The sequence below is a fragment of the Cariama cristata genome, unplaced genomic scaffold (assembly GCF_000690535.1).
Source record: "Cariama cristata isolate BGI_N322 unplaced genomic scaffold, ASM69053v1 scaffold2799, whole genome shotgun sequence".
NCBI lineage: Eukaryota > Metazoa > Chordata > Aves > Cariamiformes > Cariamidae > Cariama > Cariama cristata.
The window spans coordinates 86,898-101,422 of record NW_009633899.1 but is presented as its reverse complement, the minus strand read 5'-3'; the positions used below and the strand labels follow the sequence as shown (position 1 = coordinate 101,422).

General features: G+C 38.2%; 1 protein-coding gene across 1 annotated transcript in view; it reads left to right on the top strand.

The window, feature by feature from the left end:
• LOC104166848 (glypican-5-like) overlaps positions 1 to 14,525 on the top strand; it is a 118,428-nt gene that overhangs the window by 60,904 nt on the left and 42,999 nt on the right. Inside the window, exon 2 of the mRNA XM_009706939.1 lies at positions 3,856 to 4,550. Coding sequence (XP_009705241.1) covers positions 3,856 to 4,550 — 695 coding nt within the window. The remainder of the gene's footprint in view (positions 1 to 3,855; positions 4,551 to 14,525) is intronic.

Below are 14,525 nucleotides of genomic sequence, written 5' to 3'. Positions count from 1 at the left end.
GTGAGTTAGCATAAGTTGTTGATTGCAGTGCTTACATGACATGAGGAACTAGTCAAAGCTGTAGTTACAATATTAGATATTTTTCCTTTGCCTGTACTGTTACTTAAAATCTACTTGCTCTTTTCCCCAAATAGACCTCCAAGTGGTGAAAAAATAGAGGAAATCTGGAAAATGCTGGTACACCAGTGTTGGGCAGACTGGTATGTGCCTCCTAAAATGGTTTCTCCCTGTAGCACTGTACTTTAGCAGAAATATTTAAATTCTGTGGCTTCTTCTGACATACAATGGACTTCAATCAGGATTAAAACCCCTGAGGAAGTCAGTGGTGTTACACTGGTGCAAAAGCTGGTGTGAGAAGTCGGGAATCCTTTGTGGTTTTTATTGCATTAGGTATATGAAATGTAGCTGCTGGCTGGTTTAAGAGAAGTAAAACATTCTCTGTGTCAGGATGGATGTATTTCTGTCAGAAGGAAACTGTCACTCAAAACCAAGCTGTGCCATGCTCATGATGAATAAGCATGGATGCTATACATGCGGTGTTCTTCCATCTGTGTGTGTTAGACTGAGCATAATACAATTTTTAGTGTATGTGGATGCTAGGAAGCAGACTAGAAGCCCAGTATGCAAACTGGTTAGCTCCTTGGCCTGGCAAGCTCTCTGCTGCTGGTGGAGCAGCAAAACCAGTGTGGCATCTGGTCATAACTGGGCTTGTCTCCAGAAGCTAATTTTCAAATGCCAGCAGTTCAGATGTGAAGTTTCCAGAGGTAAGCTGTATTTGATCAACCGGGTTTGACTCACAGACACATCAGTGGTGGTGTCAAGGGTTTTGTGAGCGCATGATAAACGGTTTGAACAAAATTTTTGCCATGGAAGGGGCCTGACTTTCTTTAAGTAGTTACCAGTGCGTTCAAAATCCAAAGCTGGCTGTTGTTTCACTTTCCTTGTCATCTTAAATCAAAAAGGGGCTTTTGAAGAACATGAAAACAAACCTTGTTCTCTATCTTCCTTTTTATTTTGGTACTAAAGGGAGAAAAAAAAATACATAATGTCTCCATCAAATTATGGATGATTTTGGTTATAGCTTACTTCTGTTCAGAATCAATATATTTGCATTTTATAGTACGCTGTATGCTGCTAAATTGGTTGAAGCCAAAGGCTGTGAAAGATGATCAAATGTTTCTCCCAGTGTACACTTAGGCTTAGAATTCAACTTTTTGCGAGTTCATAAATGTCTAAAGGCTGCTGTATTTGACTGCATGGATGAGCACCCAGTTTCTCAGATAGTGGTAAACCTTCCTTGGGATTTAGAAACTCTATACAAGGTGCATTAAAAGCATATAATTAATCAGTTTTAAAACAAGATGCTAAGGTGGTCTGCTCTGTCCAACCAGAGTGCAAGCTGTCCATTGTTATAAAATCATTCGACTGCATGAAGCCCCATTATTTCTAATTAAAGGTCTGAGAACATCCAGCTGATCCAGTAATTTAATTGTCTTAAACATCTCTTAATGCCTTAATAATGAAAAAAGACCTACATATTTCTTTCTGAAACATCATTGCCAGAGTGCCTGCAAGCATGAGTCATTTTTTGTATTTGACCAGTGCTGGTAAGGAAGCAAATGATACCTTATGGGTGTTTGCAGCACATCTACTATCAGCAGAAATATTTTTTTTGTACCGTATTTTTGATGCTGGGGCTCTTTTTGCAGGAGGAATGAAGCTATAAACTGTCACAATTTTTCTCTTCTACAATGAAAAATAAATGACACTATTAAATATTTTGATTTCATACTTGTCTCAGAATAATGCAGAATTTTATTTAACTGAATGCAGAAGTTTCATAATTAAGAGGCTTGAAAATAAAATGCTACATGGCTTCTAGTCTGCAACCTAGTATCCTGAGAAGCTGCTGAAAGCTGTTTTCTTGGGATGTATGTTGTCATTGACTGTTTTGCTCTCAGCTTTCTCTGGGGCTGTTATTTCTCAGGACAATAAGGATAATTGCACATTCATAAATGCATTTCGTTTAGTTTTTGGATAAGGAGGATGATGCCTGCAGTTCTGCCTTTATGGGTGTGGAAGGTAAAGCAACAGTGTAGGACTCTGTTGGCATTGTCGGAGACAGTCCCTGCTCCCATAATCTAATGATAAGACGAATATCCATAAGAGAGCATGTGTAGTTGAAAGAGGAAACTTAAAACACTGTTTTCATATTTTGAATATTTCCATTGCCTTTTTAGTAGGATAAACAAAAATGGTGTTTAGGTTTCCTCTAGAAATAAAAATAAACACATATGGGTAATATAGTGAACAAAAAGCTTTATATGATATTTCCATCATAAATCCAATTTTCAGAATTTTTGTCAGCTGTAAAAGTGTGCTTCAGTCTGAAACTTGGCAAGGTATTTCTATGCCTGAGAATGAACTCTCTTATTTTTCAACTGAAGTGTACCTGAAATCTTAGTTTCTAGGATTTTATAGGTACTTCCAGAGTATTAGTTGCTGTAATACCACTGAGAATGCTGAAGTGATTCTCTGGCAGAAGGATACAGTGTGTGTGTGTAAAATACTGATGATTTAATGTACAATGAGATATGTTGTATTATCTGTCTAGTTAGATTACACTTTGTGGTAAAGGGATTGTAATGCTTATCATAACAAGCAAGTTAGTTGCCCGGGGAGATGCAATAGAGGAAGGCACTGAGCAGGCTTTTTCTACAAAACTTTGTCAGTGTATGCTGATCTTGACTTACAGTATTGTAACTGCTGCTTTGCTGAGCTGATCTTTGGGTGACTTTGGTTTGTGTTACATTGCAGTGAATTGCATGGCGGTGTTCAGATGAATATAGAGTAGGATTAGACTGAAAACCCATTATCTGGCCAGTCCTCAGGAGGTATAAAGTGATAGGTCTCCCGCCTTGACTGGAATGACTTTCCATCCAGAGGACTGCAAGAATGATTTATGTCAGAGGCTTTTTGTTGTAGACCTTCCAAAGAGAGCAGTGGGAATGGTGTGGATTACTGTCTTCTGTGTCATTAAAAATAATCTTGGGGACTGATCACTTCCTCACCCCTGTCTATGAATTCTAGCACCCCAGTGAGTGTTTTGGGTGTGTAATATTTGCCTTCTGCAATTTGGAATGTGTTAACCATTAACTCCTTAAATATTTTTTTTTGGGTCACTCAAAAATGATGTAGTTAAAGGAGATACTGTTTTTCTTGACTTCATTATTTCATTTGGGTTTTGGTTCCTAGCAGACTTAATGTCAAGTCCTGCCCAACCACTGCCTGGTGTCCAGACCTAGCAGATGTTAACAGGGCAAGAATTCACGCAGCATCGTTCCTTCATCCTTGAGTTGTACGTGGCAAGAAGTGCCTCTCAGCCACCCACTCACAGCACTGTGAAGCAAAAGCTTCAGCTTCTGTTTGTATTCCCTCCAGCGCAATGAAAGCTTGTGAGATAATGGATGTTTTGGAAATGTATCTGGTTGAACTGCCCAAATGCAATGTCAGTTACAAAAACCATCTTATATCGACCCTGCCTGTGCTCGCTGGAGTCTGTGCGAGTCCTTCGTGGGCCTCTAGAGTTTGGGTTAGGGTCTAGCTAGGGAGAATACAGTCATCTTTTTAAAGAAAATATTTGTGTATTATGTTGCCTCTATTATGCACATGTAATATTTAGGTGTCTTTTTAATCATATTGCTGATGAAAACTGTAGTCACTATTAGTGTGTTCATATTGCAGATTTCGTGTGACTATTGATGTTCCTGTTCAAGACAATATTAGTCTTGTGACTAAGATGTTAGGGGCTTGCTATTAACCTCTAGTTCTTTCTCTCCCCTGCCTGTTTTTTAGAGGCCTTTGAGTCTTTGCTTCGCTTTGCTGAAAACCGCACAAGTTCCCTGTTTGAGACAGCTTACAGACCTATGGCAAAAGAAGCAGCAGAGCCTGTTAAAGAACTTTTTACAGACATCTCTCTCTACATTCTGGGCGCAGAGACTACAGTGGAAAGTGCAGTATTACGGTTCTTTGACAGTCTCTTTCCTCTGGTGTATAGTCGGCTAATAAACCCAGGAATTACAGATTTATCAGAGGACTATACAGAGTGTCTACGGCTTACAAGGCAAGACATAAATCCTTTTGGACGCTATTCTAAAAACATGGTTACAGAGCTGTCAAAATCTCTTTGGGCAAGTAGGATGCTCAGCCAGGCCCTCAGTCTGGGCATTGAAGTGATAAATACTACTGAACACGCAGCTCTCACGAAGGAATGTAGCAAAGCTCTAGTGAAGATGCAGTACTGCCCGCATTGCCAGGGCCTGACGCTAATCAGACCTTGTGTCGGATATTGTCTAAATGTAATGAGGGGCTGTTTGGCCAGTGTGTCAGAACTGGATGCACAATGGAGGGAGTATATCTCCACGCTGGAGTATCTGACTAATGAAATGGCTGCCTCACATGATCTGGAAATTGCACTGATGGGAATCCGGAACTCCATCAATGAAGCCATCCTGCATGCACAGTTGAATGGACCACAGCTCTCCACTACAGTAAGTGCTCTCTAATTATTTGCTACAGCCATTTATCACTTTCCTTATTTTGATGAATAAACATTTAAAGAAGTTGGTGTTGTCTTTGCATCCATTTCTAGTCTTCAGTTAGATCTTTGTTTAATAGTCTGTGAAAACGTTACGGATAATTGTGATGGGGTTCAGTAGAGTCTGCTTTGAAATGAAAGGATTGAGGGGGAAGTTTGTTCCTTGAGAAGCAACTCTGTAAAGCAGATAGCTCTGGCTTGTCTGAAGAATTTTCTAAACAAAAAATTGGGATATATTATACTTGATATCAACAATGTATATTCATACTCTAAAACATCTGATCCTGTAACTCCAGGAGTAGTTTCCTCAGCATGTGAGTAATGGTAGTGTGTGGGGACATTCCACAGGAACTGATATAAGGAGTTAGAAAAGTGGGTTTCTATATAAAGACAAAGAAATTAACTTTCATAATTTTACAATCCCTTTACTTTTCTGTTGACTGAGACATCTGGATGGGTCTATTTTAAGTACACCTATCATACAGAAGTTGGAGAAAGAGCATGAAAAAAATCAAACTTACTTGGCAGCCTTTATGTAAGTAAAGGATAAAAATACACTTAAAGTGGATCCGTTTGTGTAAGTGGTAAGAGGAAAAAAGTAGGATAGTAGAACTGTCTCATAAATAATAGCAGCATATGACTGGCAGGTATTCTCTCAAGTGCTGAAGATTAGACCAGAACTGTTGAAATGACTAATAATGCAGCTGACCACATCTGTATGAAGTTCAACATGACTGGCAATGGAAAAAAAGTAGCAGTGTGGCCTTAAGCAGGGTAAAGACTAATCTAAAAACTGCAGCTAGATCTGCCTGTCTTGAAAGTAAAGGAGTTTGTGCAGAGAACAAATGAGAAGAAAATGCACAGATCTAAAAGTTTAATTCCTATGCTGAACTCTGGTCACCATATTATGTAAAAGGCAAAAAAAAACTTCAAAGAATCATCAGAAAGAAGCTATGGCAGAGGGTGTCCTGAACTAAGGAAGCCTTTTAGTACGGGAAAAATGCCTGTATGTTTGTAACCTTCCAACATACCTGATATCATAACTCTCTTCAATGTAGAACACCTGACAGAGCCAGAGAGTTACAGCAAGCATAATATGTAGATTATAAAAAAGATCGAACCACTTCTAGTGATCTGAGAAAATTTTCACCTGATATTTGTAGTTATCTCAGTTCACATTGCCTCAGGTTCTCCTTTCCTTTTTATCAATGATACTTCTGTCTGCTAGTTTATCTGACATCCAAGGATAAACATGAAAAATTAAGAAAAGATTTGTCCAGGTTCTTGGATAGTGCACAGTAGGCATTGGAGCCTAGATGCATTGCAGAACAGCAGGTGTTCATCGTGCTCATGTCTACTTGGTAGTGTCATAACGTATCCCATAAAGCAATGTTAAACCTAGAACACATAATGAACAATGTTCTTGCATCTGCTCTGATTTTCACTCAGATGCTATTTTGATGTGAGTCTAGAAAGGAAATGAAAATCAAAGTATGTTATTATTATATATATTAGTTTTATCTGGTGATAGATAGATACCTCTTAAATCATTGCACAGCTTCATTACTGATTACACAGAAGTAGTTAGGAATAAAGTTAAGCTTTTTGACTACTAGCAGCAAAATGGTCTGACAGATATTTCCTGCAATACGTGCAGCATATTACAAGATGCTGAAACATAATTCTGCTTTGCATTTGTGAGCCTTGTAATTAATATGCACTTGCTTGGCTTACTGATGGGGTAAAATTCTTAATCCAGGTGAATAACAAATAATTACAGATGAACTCAGTTAAGTGTATTGCTTTTAGCTGATTTGGAAGTAGAATTCTCTCAGTGTCTTTCAGGCCAACGATTTTCTTTAATGATTATTCAAATAATTTTATTTAGGTCTTTCTCGGTTCCCCAGCAATAACTTTAAACATTTTCCTTTTTATCCATTCAGAAAATGCTGTTGTGTTTGAAACTACGTTAATTCTTTTTTTCCCCAAAGTTATCTTTTTTCTCTCATTAGCAAAATCTCTGTGCACAGACAAAGATTGTGTGTTGTTTTAGGGACTGCTCTGTAGGATAGCAAAGGAATGTTTTCTGTTCGAAAATAAAAACTATATACTAGTCTGTGTTATCCTCAGTCTTCTAGTTTTTTTCAGTTGTCAGCAGGGTAAGACTATATTTTGAAGACAGAGTGTGTTCCACTATTTGAGCAACCATTAGTCTGATACTAATTTAAAACTTTACTGATTAGTTAGAGGATAACCACTACTTAGAAAGTTGAGCCTAATTAAGCTGTATTTTCTTCTCTGAAGAAATGGAAAGGAGTTCAATCCTCAGCTTCAGGATTTCCAGCTGTGAGATGGCTTCTTAGAATCCGGGGTCCGATTCTCAAATACGCTAGGCCCCTTTTGGGCTGTGCTGATGAGATTTGTAGCCAGTGTATTTACTGTTTATTTTACTTACGGGAAAATTTTTTCAGAAAAGAAGATACCTTCTCTTTTTCCTTCATAAAAATGTAGAGACCTTTTTTCTGTTCATGCGATATGCTCTTCAGCTTCTGCAAAAGTGGAAATATTTTATGTATGGTTTCTTTTACAAATGCTGTAATTGGTTTCATTCAATTATAAATAATCTATGGAAAACTCATTCAGGAAAGCAGAGCACTCCTAGTAATTTTCATTTATCCTGAGGCAACCTTAATTAATGCACCTACCCTTTTAGGAAACATTTTACATTTTTTAATATACAATATGGCTAAAAATTAGAAATCTTTTTTAGCTTACTGCCTTCCTGGATGATAATGAATAATGGAAAGTTAGATTATGTTTTCTTTAAAACACGGGGAAGGGGTGAAATAAACCAATAAAGCACTTAGGGTACTTTGCTCAAATGAGGTATGATCAATTACTATAAATTTAAAAAAAAAATCCTCTTTGTATGAAGAGTGCATAACTTCAAGAGACTGGCCTCTGCTGATCTTGTCCATTATAGCCAAGAGAATTGCCTGATTTGCTGGGATAGCATGTGTGAAAGGTCACCTTTAAGATATTAGTAATATCTCCTCAGATTCCTCCAGAATGTGCCATGCCATTTGTTCAATGATACTGGCTTGCATCCAGCTTACTTAACCTAATGCAGGCCAGCCATGGTCTGCAGCATCAGCAATCATAATCATTACTTTCTGGTTTGTCTGCTGGAATCTAATTGTCTTTTGTATTGGTAGGAGCCCTGGCTGCTTCTTGGTGCCAGCTACAGAGACCAAATTTGTTCACCCTCCTTTATCACTTTTGAGACTTTTACTCTTTATTTTTTCTTTTTGTGTCTTTGTTTTAAAGCTAGACTCATTTTTCATATATTCAGTCTAGTGTATTGTTGTATTCCAAACTCTCTGTCCGTCATTCCCAATTTTTTAATTTTGTTTTTATTTTTTATTCAAAGTGAAAGTAAAATACCCTCTACTAAAATGCGAGGAGAAGCAGAGGCAGTTTTGAAATGCGTGTGACCACTGGCACTTCAGAGCAGCGTATCACCAGGTAGTGTAACAAGCACTGCCTGCGCCCATACTCCCTGGTGTCAAGTCCCAGTAAAGTGGTGTTCCAGTTGCTTGTGTAGGGCTGGTATGGGCTTGGCTTGCAGCTCACTTCCAGCCAGCCAAGGGCCATGCATGGGGACAGGTACTGGAAACAGAATAACATGTAAAGTAGGGAAGATTTCTGTTGGATCAGAAATGGTTAGAATCTGCCCAGCCTCACTAACTACAAATCTGCAACTCTGCTGATATGGAACATACTCCTGTGCTGCAGTTTGGGCTTTCAGTGGAGCTTGGCCATCTTGCTTGCAGAGTAGTACTGCTTTGTCCTGGTCTGGATCTGAAAGGCACTGATGATCTGTGGGACAGGTGGGAGCTCAAGAGTCGATGCCCTGCTCAGGTACAGATTTCCTGGTAGCTTTGCCAATTCATGGTTACACAAAGATTCATTTCTCCCCTGTCTGTGAGACAGAATATATCGCTTCTCTGTGTCAAGGAGTGTTCTGAAGTTTAATAGCAAAAGGATGATTCTTTCATTTACTAGATTATCTAAGTGTATGAGATGCATTTGCCCACACTGGTAAGCTCTGTGATCCTGGGTCTCCTCTGGGCTTCTGGAAATGGTGATTTTTTTTACTTACTCCAGAAATGTGCGCGGTGCTGTATGGGTGCTGGCAGCGACAGTGTGTATCGATTGCAGTTGTTGGGTCATGCTTCAGTAGCAAGCTGTGTGAGGCTGCCAACCCTGGTATTTGCTGCTTTTCTCTATGCCCTTGATTCAAAGGGCAGTGAGGCCACATGGAAATACTCGTTTAGAATAGGAAAAGTCTGTACTGCTTATGTTGCTATGTATTAGGCTCCGTTTTCCAAGGGCAAGGCAGAAGCAAGATTTTCAAAGAAGAAACATTTTATGGTCTGAATTCTACTTCAGCTCAATAGAATTTGAACACATAATTACTCATTGTTCTTTTAAGCACTTTTCCCAGGTATTGCTACAACTTCTGCTATGTGTGTGGCTTCTTGTGAAGCCTGCCTGCCCACATAGTGGAAAATGCGAAGTGATGTGTGTTAGAAATATTTCCAATGTGGGAAAGCACGTAGTCCTCTGTGTTCTTGCTGCATGAAGTTCGTAAGCATAAAGTACTTATTTTGTTATTAATGTTATAATGGCTGAAAAAGTATTAAACGAAGAGAATATAAAAGCCACAGACATAATATATGTAGAATGGCCAACTGTTCTACAAGACAAAAGTCCAACATATTGTGTTTCTTGATTATAGGAGTAATACAAGTGAAAGCTAATAAAAGGCTTGATAGACCATGATCAGAGATTAAGCATTAGGAGAAAGCAGAAAGACCTGTGCCTTGGGCCAATTAACTTCTTGGAGACAAGCTTACCAATTAATGTGATAAAAGCAATAGAAAAAAGTGATAGAATAAACTTTGGGAAGAGGAGTGGATAGAGACAGGAGAAACACAGGAAGGGAGGGATGTTAAGGTGCATGATGCTAGGAATTTCAGGAGTATCAGGACGGACAGAATTAGTGATTGTGAGAGAGAAATATCTGATCAAAATCCCAGAGAAATCAGTGACAGTCTGCCCACAAGTTGAGAAGGCATTAAGGAGAAGGATGGGTAATATTGAGAAGAGAATTGCTAAATACCATTTGTGTTTTAAAGGGGACTGGTTTAAGGTTGTAATGAATGAGACTATCTGATACTTATTTTTGGCAGATCGTTTGAGTGATGTTTCTTAAAAATTTTGTGTTGCTCAGAAGAAAGGCAAGGAAGGCATGAGAAGGTGAAAGCTTGTAGCAGGGACTGTTATCCTGGGGATGAAGAAAAGACAGACAAAGGAGTTAGGCTTTCCAGCCTGTCCAGCTGCTTCTGCTATGGTCATTTGCAGTTAGGGATGTCATTGGGTGTTGGGGAGGCAAATTACATAGAATTAACAGCAAATTGGAACTTAGAGCAATTAAAAATTAACAGGAAATACTTACAGGTAGATGGTTCTTCTTGGTGACTGGTCCCTCAATCTCCTCCCATAATGGTTTTTAAAATTTTATTCCTGTTGCAAAGCAAGTAACAGGTAGTCATAAAATGTATGCCCATCGCTCTCCACTGTCTTCTAAACTTGCTTCCCTGAAGCCATTTTTAAATGCATTTTTCTCAATGTTTATATTATGCCATCATTAATGTTTTGATTTTGAAACTGCTCTTGTTGACCACTACATGGTACTTGGCACTAAAGAAAGTGGTTGCTTTGCAGATTAATTCAGGGAAGGCCTATAGGCATATGGTTATCTGAGGTATTTAACCTATAGCTGGGTAAGACGAGGAATGCTGGTAGAGTTGGAGAGAGCTGGAAAGCAACAAGGAGTCTAAGAAGGCAACAGAAGCACTGAAAGAATGTCTAGTGTTTGGTTCTTGCAATATTCTTATTAAAAAGTTGGATTCTGGTGTCATCTTGAAAAATAAATGGAGGGAGCTTGTGTGATTTGTTCAGTAATATTCAACGAAGTCAGTTATATAAGTAGAACTAGAAATGAGTTGGTTTTTTTTTTTGCAGTTCTTAGTACACTACTCCAACGGCACCTTAGAGACACATCTGAGGGTAGACTTTTAGTGTCCTTTACAGGCACATATGATGCAGCTCCGCATATATCCTTAGCCAACTGGAAGCTGCAACCATTTGTTTAATGTTGCATTTAACTGGAACAAATAATCCATGCTAAGAAGCAGCATGTAATACCTTTGGTACTGAACGAGCGAACTATATAGATGTTTGCTAGGTTCAATTTAAGGATGGAAAGGGGCATCTGCCTGAGAAAGAATGTACTTCGTATATCCTGAAATGCCTGCTTTACTGTGATGCCCTTGGGCCAGAACTCATGGGGGGGTGGCCTTAGGGGGAAAAAAAAAATAAATCTTGCCATAAATTTTCTGGTAAAAATTTAGGAGTGTATGGAAAGCTTACAGAAAATAATTTAGGTTGTCTGAAATTACTAGGAATGGAGAAGAAAAAAAATCCTGAGAAATAAGACCTGGGACCTATTAAAACAGTCACCTTTAGGAAAATAAAAGCTTAGAGAAAAGACTGCCAAACTTTACAGCAGCAGGAGATTGATGCACAGTAACCTTACAAATTTGAAAAGGAAATGGCAGTACTATGAACAAAATAACTTTGTGCTGAGTGAGTTCACAGCAACAAAGAGTTTCTGCCAGCCAGTAATGAACTACTTGATTAAAGACGTTGAATGCTATCATAAAACACTCCTGGAGACTTTGGAGAACACTCAGAGCTGAACTCAGGTGCTTCCTTCCTGCAAATTTTCCAGTTCAAATGATCAACAGCAGGTGTCAATAAGTGTAAGAACCATACTTAGCAGAGGTTAAAGCAGTATATTCAATTCCTTGTGGTTAGATTGCTGAAAATAACTGTAAAAATGTACAGGAAGAGCTATGTTGTACAGTATTTGCACTAAAAATGTTATTTAAAATTATGGTTTGCCTTTTCTAAGAACTTAATAGGAAACCTCCTTTGAAAACAGAATATGGAGGCAAATGCCTGACTATGATGAGATATCTGTAAATGATCTTGAAGGAGCCAGAATGATTGCCCTATTGAAGCTGTCTGATTTAGTGGTGCTTCTTGCAGATGTGATCTTGAATGACAGTCACTTACGTTGAAGGCATGACCTTGTATATTTTGTTCTCATGAACCAAAATTACATGAATGTACATCAGGTTCAAATCCTTTGTGTGAATCTGGGGACAGGAGGAGACCTTTTAGAAACCTGGTGAATTGCACTGAAGGCACACTTTGTAATGCAAGGACCCGTTTCTGTGTGAAAGGTTTCCAGTGGTATGAGACACAAAAATGTCTACATTAAAATTTTATTTTATTTCTCTTGGGCTTTATACTCATTAAGATACTACTCTCATCTTTACAGTCAGTCATGAATGAATTTTTAAAAATGAGCAATGGAACTATATATATCTGGAATCAACTGAATTTCATGGAGTATAAGCATCTAATTCTTGTAGTCAGCTTTATAAGTCTGGGCACATGCTATTTGCTTGATTTAAAAGCATTTTGACACTTGAGTACTGTAGAAGTATTTCTGGAAATAATAATCTAAATTGTTTAATGCATTTGCCTCATTCCCATCTGTTACAAAAGTCCTCTGGAGAATTAGAGCTCATGAAGTCTTGAACTGCTCTTTAAGGGGATGCAAGGAGCTTTCTGGCCCGTGTTGGTTAATGACAGTTTTCTTCCATGCAGATGTTGGATACCAAAGAGTAGCCTGATTTCCTGGTGTTAAGGATCATCTCATCTGTAGAGATGGAACTGCTTGAAACTTGGTATTTATGTCAATATAAAGTAGGTTAAAATGAAATGCATATATTTCAAAAAAATCTAAATTATTATCAATCAGAGTAGGAATAAGAAACACCATATAATTACAACTGAGTTGGCTCAGAGATATTTACTGGGCATTATCCAGCTGTCATGTTATTTGACTAAACATGTAGCTAAGAATTTGATTTTACATAAATTATATAGCTTTAAGTTTGCTTTTGCAGAAGTGATCATTCATGTGGATGTACATGTCTCTTCATACCCAAAGGCATTCCATTGCAAGTCGCATCTTACCTCCCAACTGACTGCTGACTTACTGATAGTCCTTAACCACAGTATTAACAAGTCATTAATCTGTAGTGAGATAAAAAGCTCTTTTCTGCCTGGCAGAGCAGTATTCAGGTTCTACTTTCCATTCCCTAAATCTTGTGTAAACAAGTAAACTGAAAGGTTTATGTTAAATGTTCATATTAGTGAAATTGATGGATGTGGCTTTTTACCAGCTTTTGATCTGAGACCAGCTCTGATCGTGATTAACCATTTGTGGTTAATTACTGTGGTTAAGGTTTTGGGAATGACAGTGATTTGGGGCTGCTGCCTTCTGACAAAGGCTTCTGTCTTTGAGAGGGGTCACAGCACCATTCTTTTTTTTTTCCATTTACAATCAAGATACAGTTGTTTGGCCTCGTCTTACTGCAAAAATGTTTGTGGAAAATGCATTTGTGTGTGTTTGTGGTCCCAGAAATACTGTTAAGCTAGTATATAGGTGAGTGTTTTCAGGAGATTTTTGCATGTCATTGGTTCAAAACAGATGAAATTAGGCATGATTCTGGTATTTCTTCTAAGTTGCACAGGCATATGCTCATGTATGGCCAGTAAGTTATCCAAACACAGAGATTAAGGATAGCAGATTAAATATAAAGCCAATAAATAGTAACCTGTTTTCAGAGCACGAGGCCTAAACAGTGTAGTAAAAAATTGATTAGCTGTTATTCACTTTGCATTATGGCTAGCATCTTCATATAGGGAAAATAATTAAAAGAGGAGGTATATTTCTGAAAAGTTAATTTTCTTTCTTCATTGTTGTTTTCTTCAAGTTTAACAGAAACAATGATACACTGTTGATATTCATTCTAAATACATGCTTAAAAGTGCATGGTGGATGAAGCAAGTGTCCTTAGCTGCTGCAGGAGCGCTAAGCCTGCCTGTCTGTGATGTTAAGTGCTGTAAAGCCTGACACAAGCGTACGCAAGCACATGTGCACGCATTAACATACACAACCCGTGGCTTTTCTTCACTCTTTCAAATGAAGATGTGTCTTTTAGGGTGTGGATAATCAGCTCTGTTCTAAAAGGCTAATTCATGTAGCATCTATTTTTATTTAGTAAAAATGAGCTTATTAGTTCTACTATTGATTTGAATTTAGTTTTTCTCGGAGGGCTATGTATCTGCATGATATAACCATTGTTTCTCAAAACAGCTGCTTTGCTTCATTTTGTTTGCCAAACTGAGGCTCTGAAAATTTTCAGCACCTTTTGGTTCCTAGAGAATTAGTTCCTGAGAACTCTATAGCCAAGTGTAATTTTATTAAAATAATGAATAGCAAAACCCAAAGCTGTAAGCTATGTAAAATATATGGTCAGAATGATGGTCATTTTCACCCCGAAGCTGAAAATGCTAAAGAGTATATCTTAAGTCATAATATGTGTCCTGTTTGACTGTAACTCGATGCTATATGAAGAGAAGGGTGTGCCCATGTGAGTCTGATGGCAGGATATGAGTTACAGAAGTCCTATCAAAGCCATAATCATGAACCTGCCAAGATAGCACAGTCAATTTCAGAGACAGTGTTGTCACTGAGCACTCTGTCTTACTTGGAATATGATTCTGGTGTCAGCGCTTCACCATTATTACAGTTGAAAGATGAAGGACGTAAATATGGTAAGAGTCCAGGATTTTGCTTAAAGCACAACAGTGAGCAAGACAATCAATGGTTGGGATAATGTTTATGGAAATGATGATACTCCAGATGACAGATGATGTG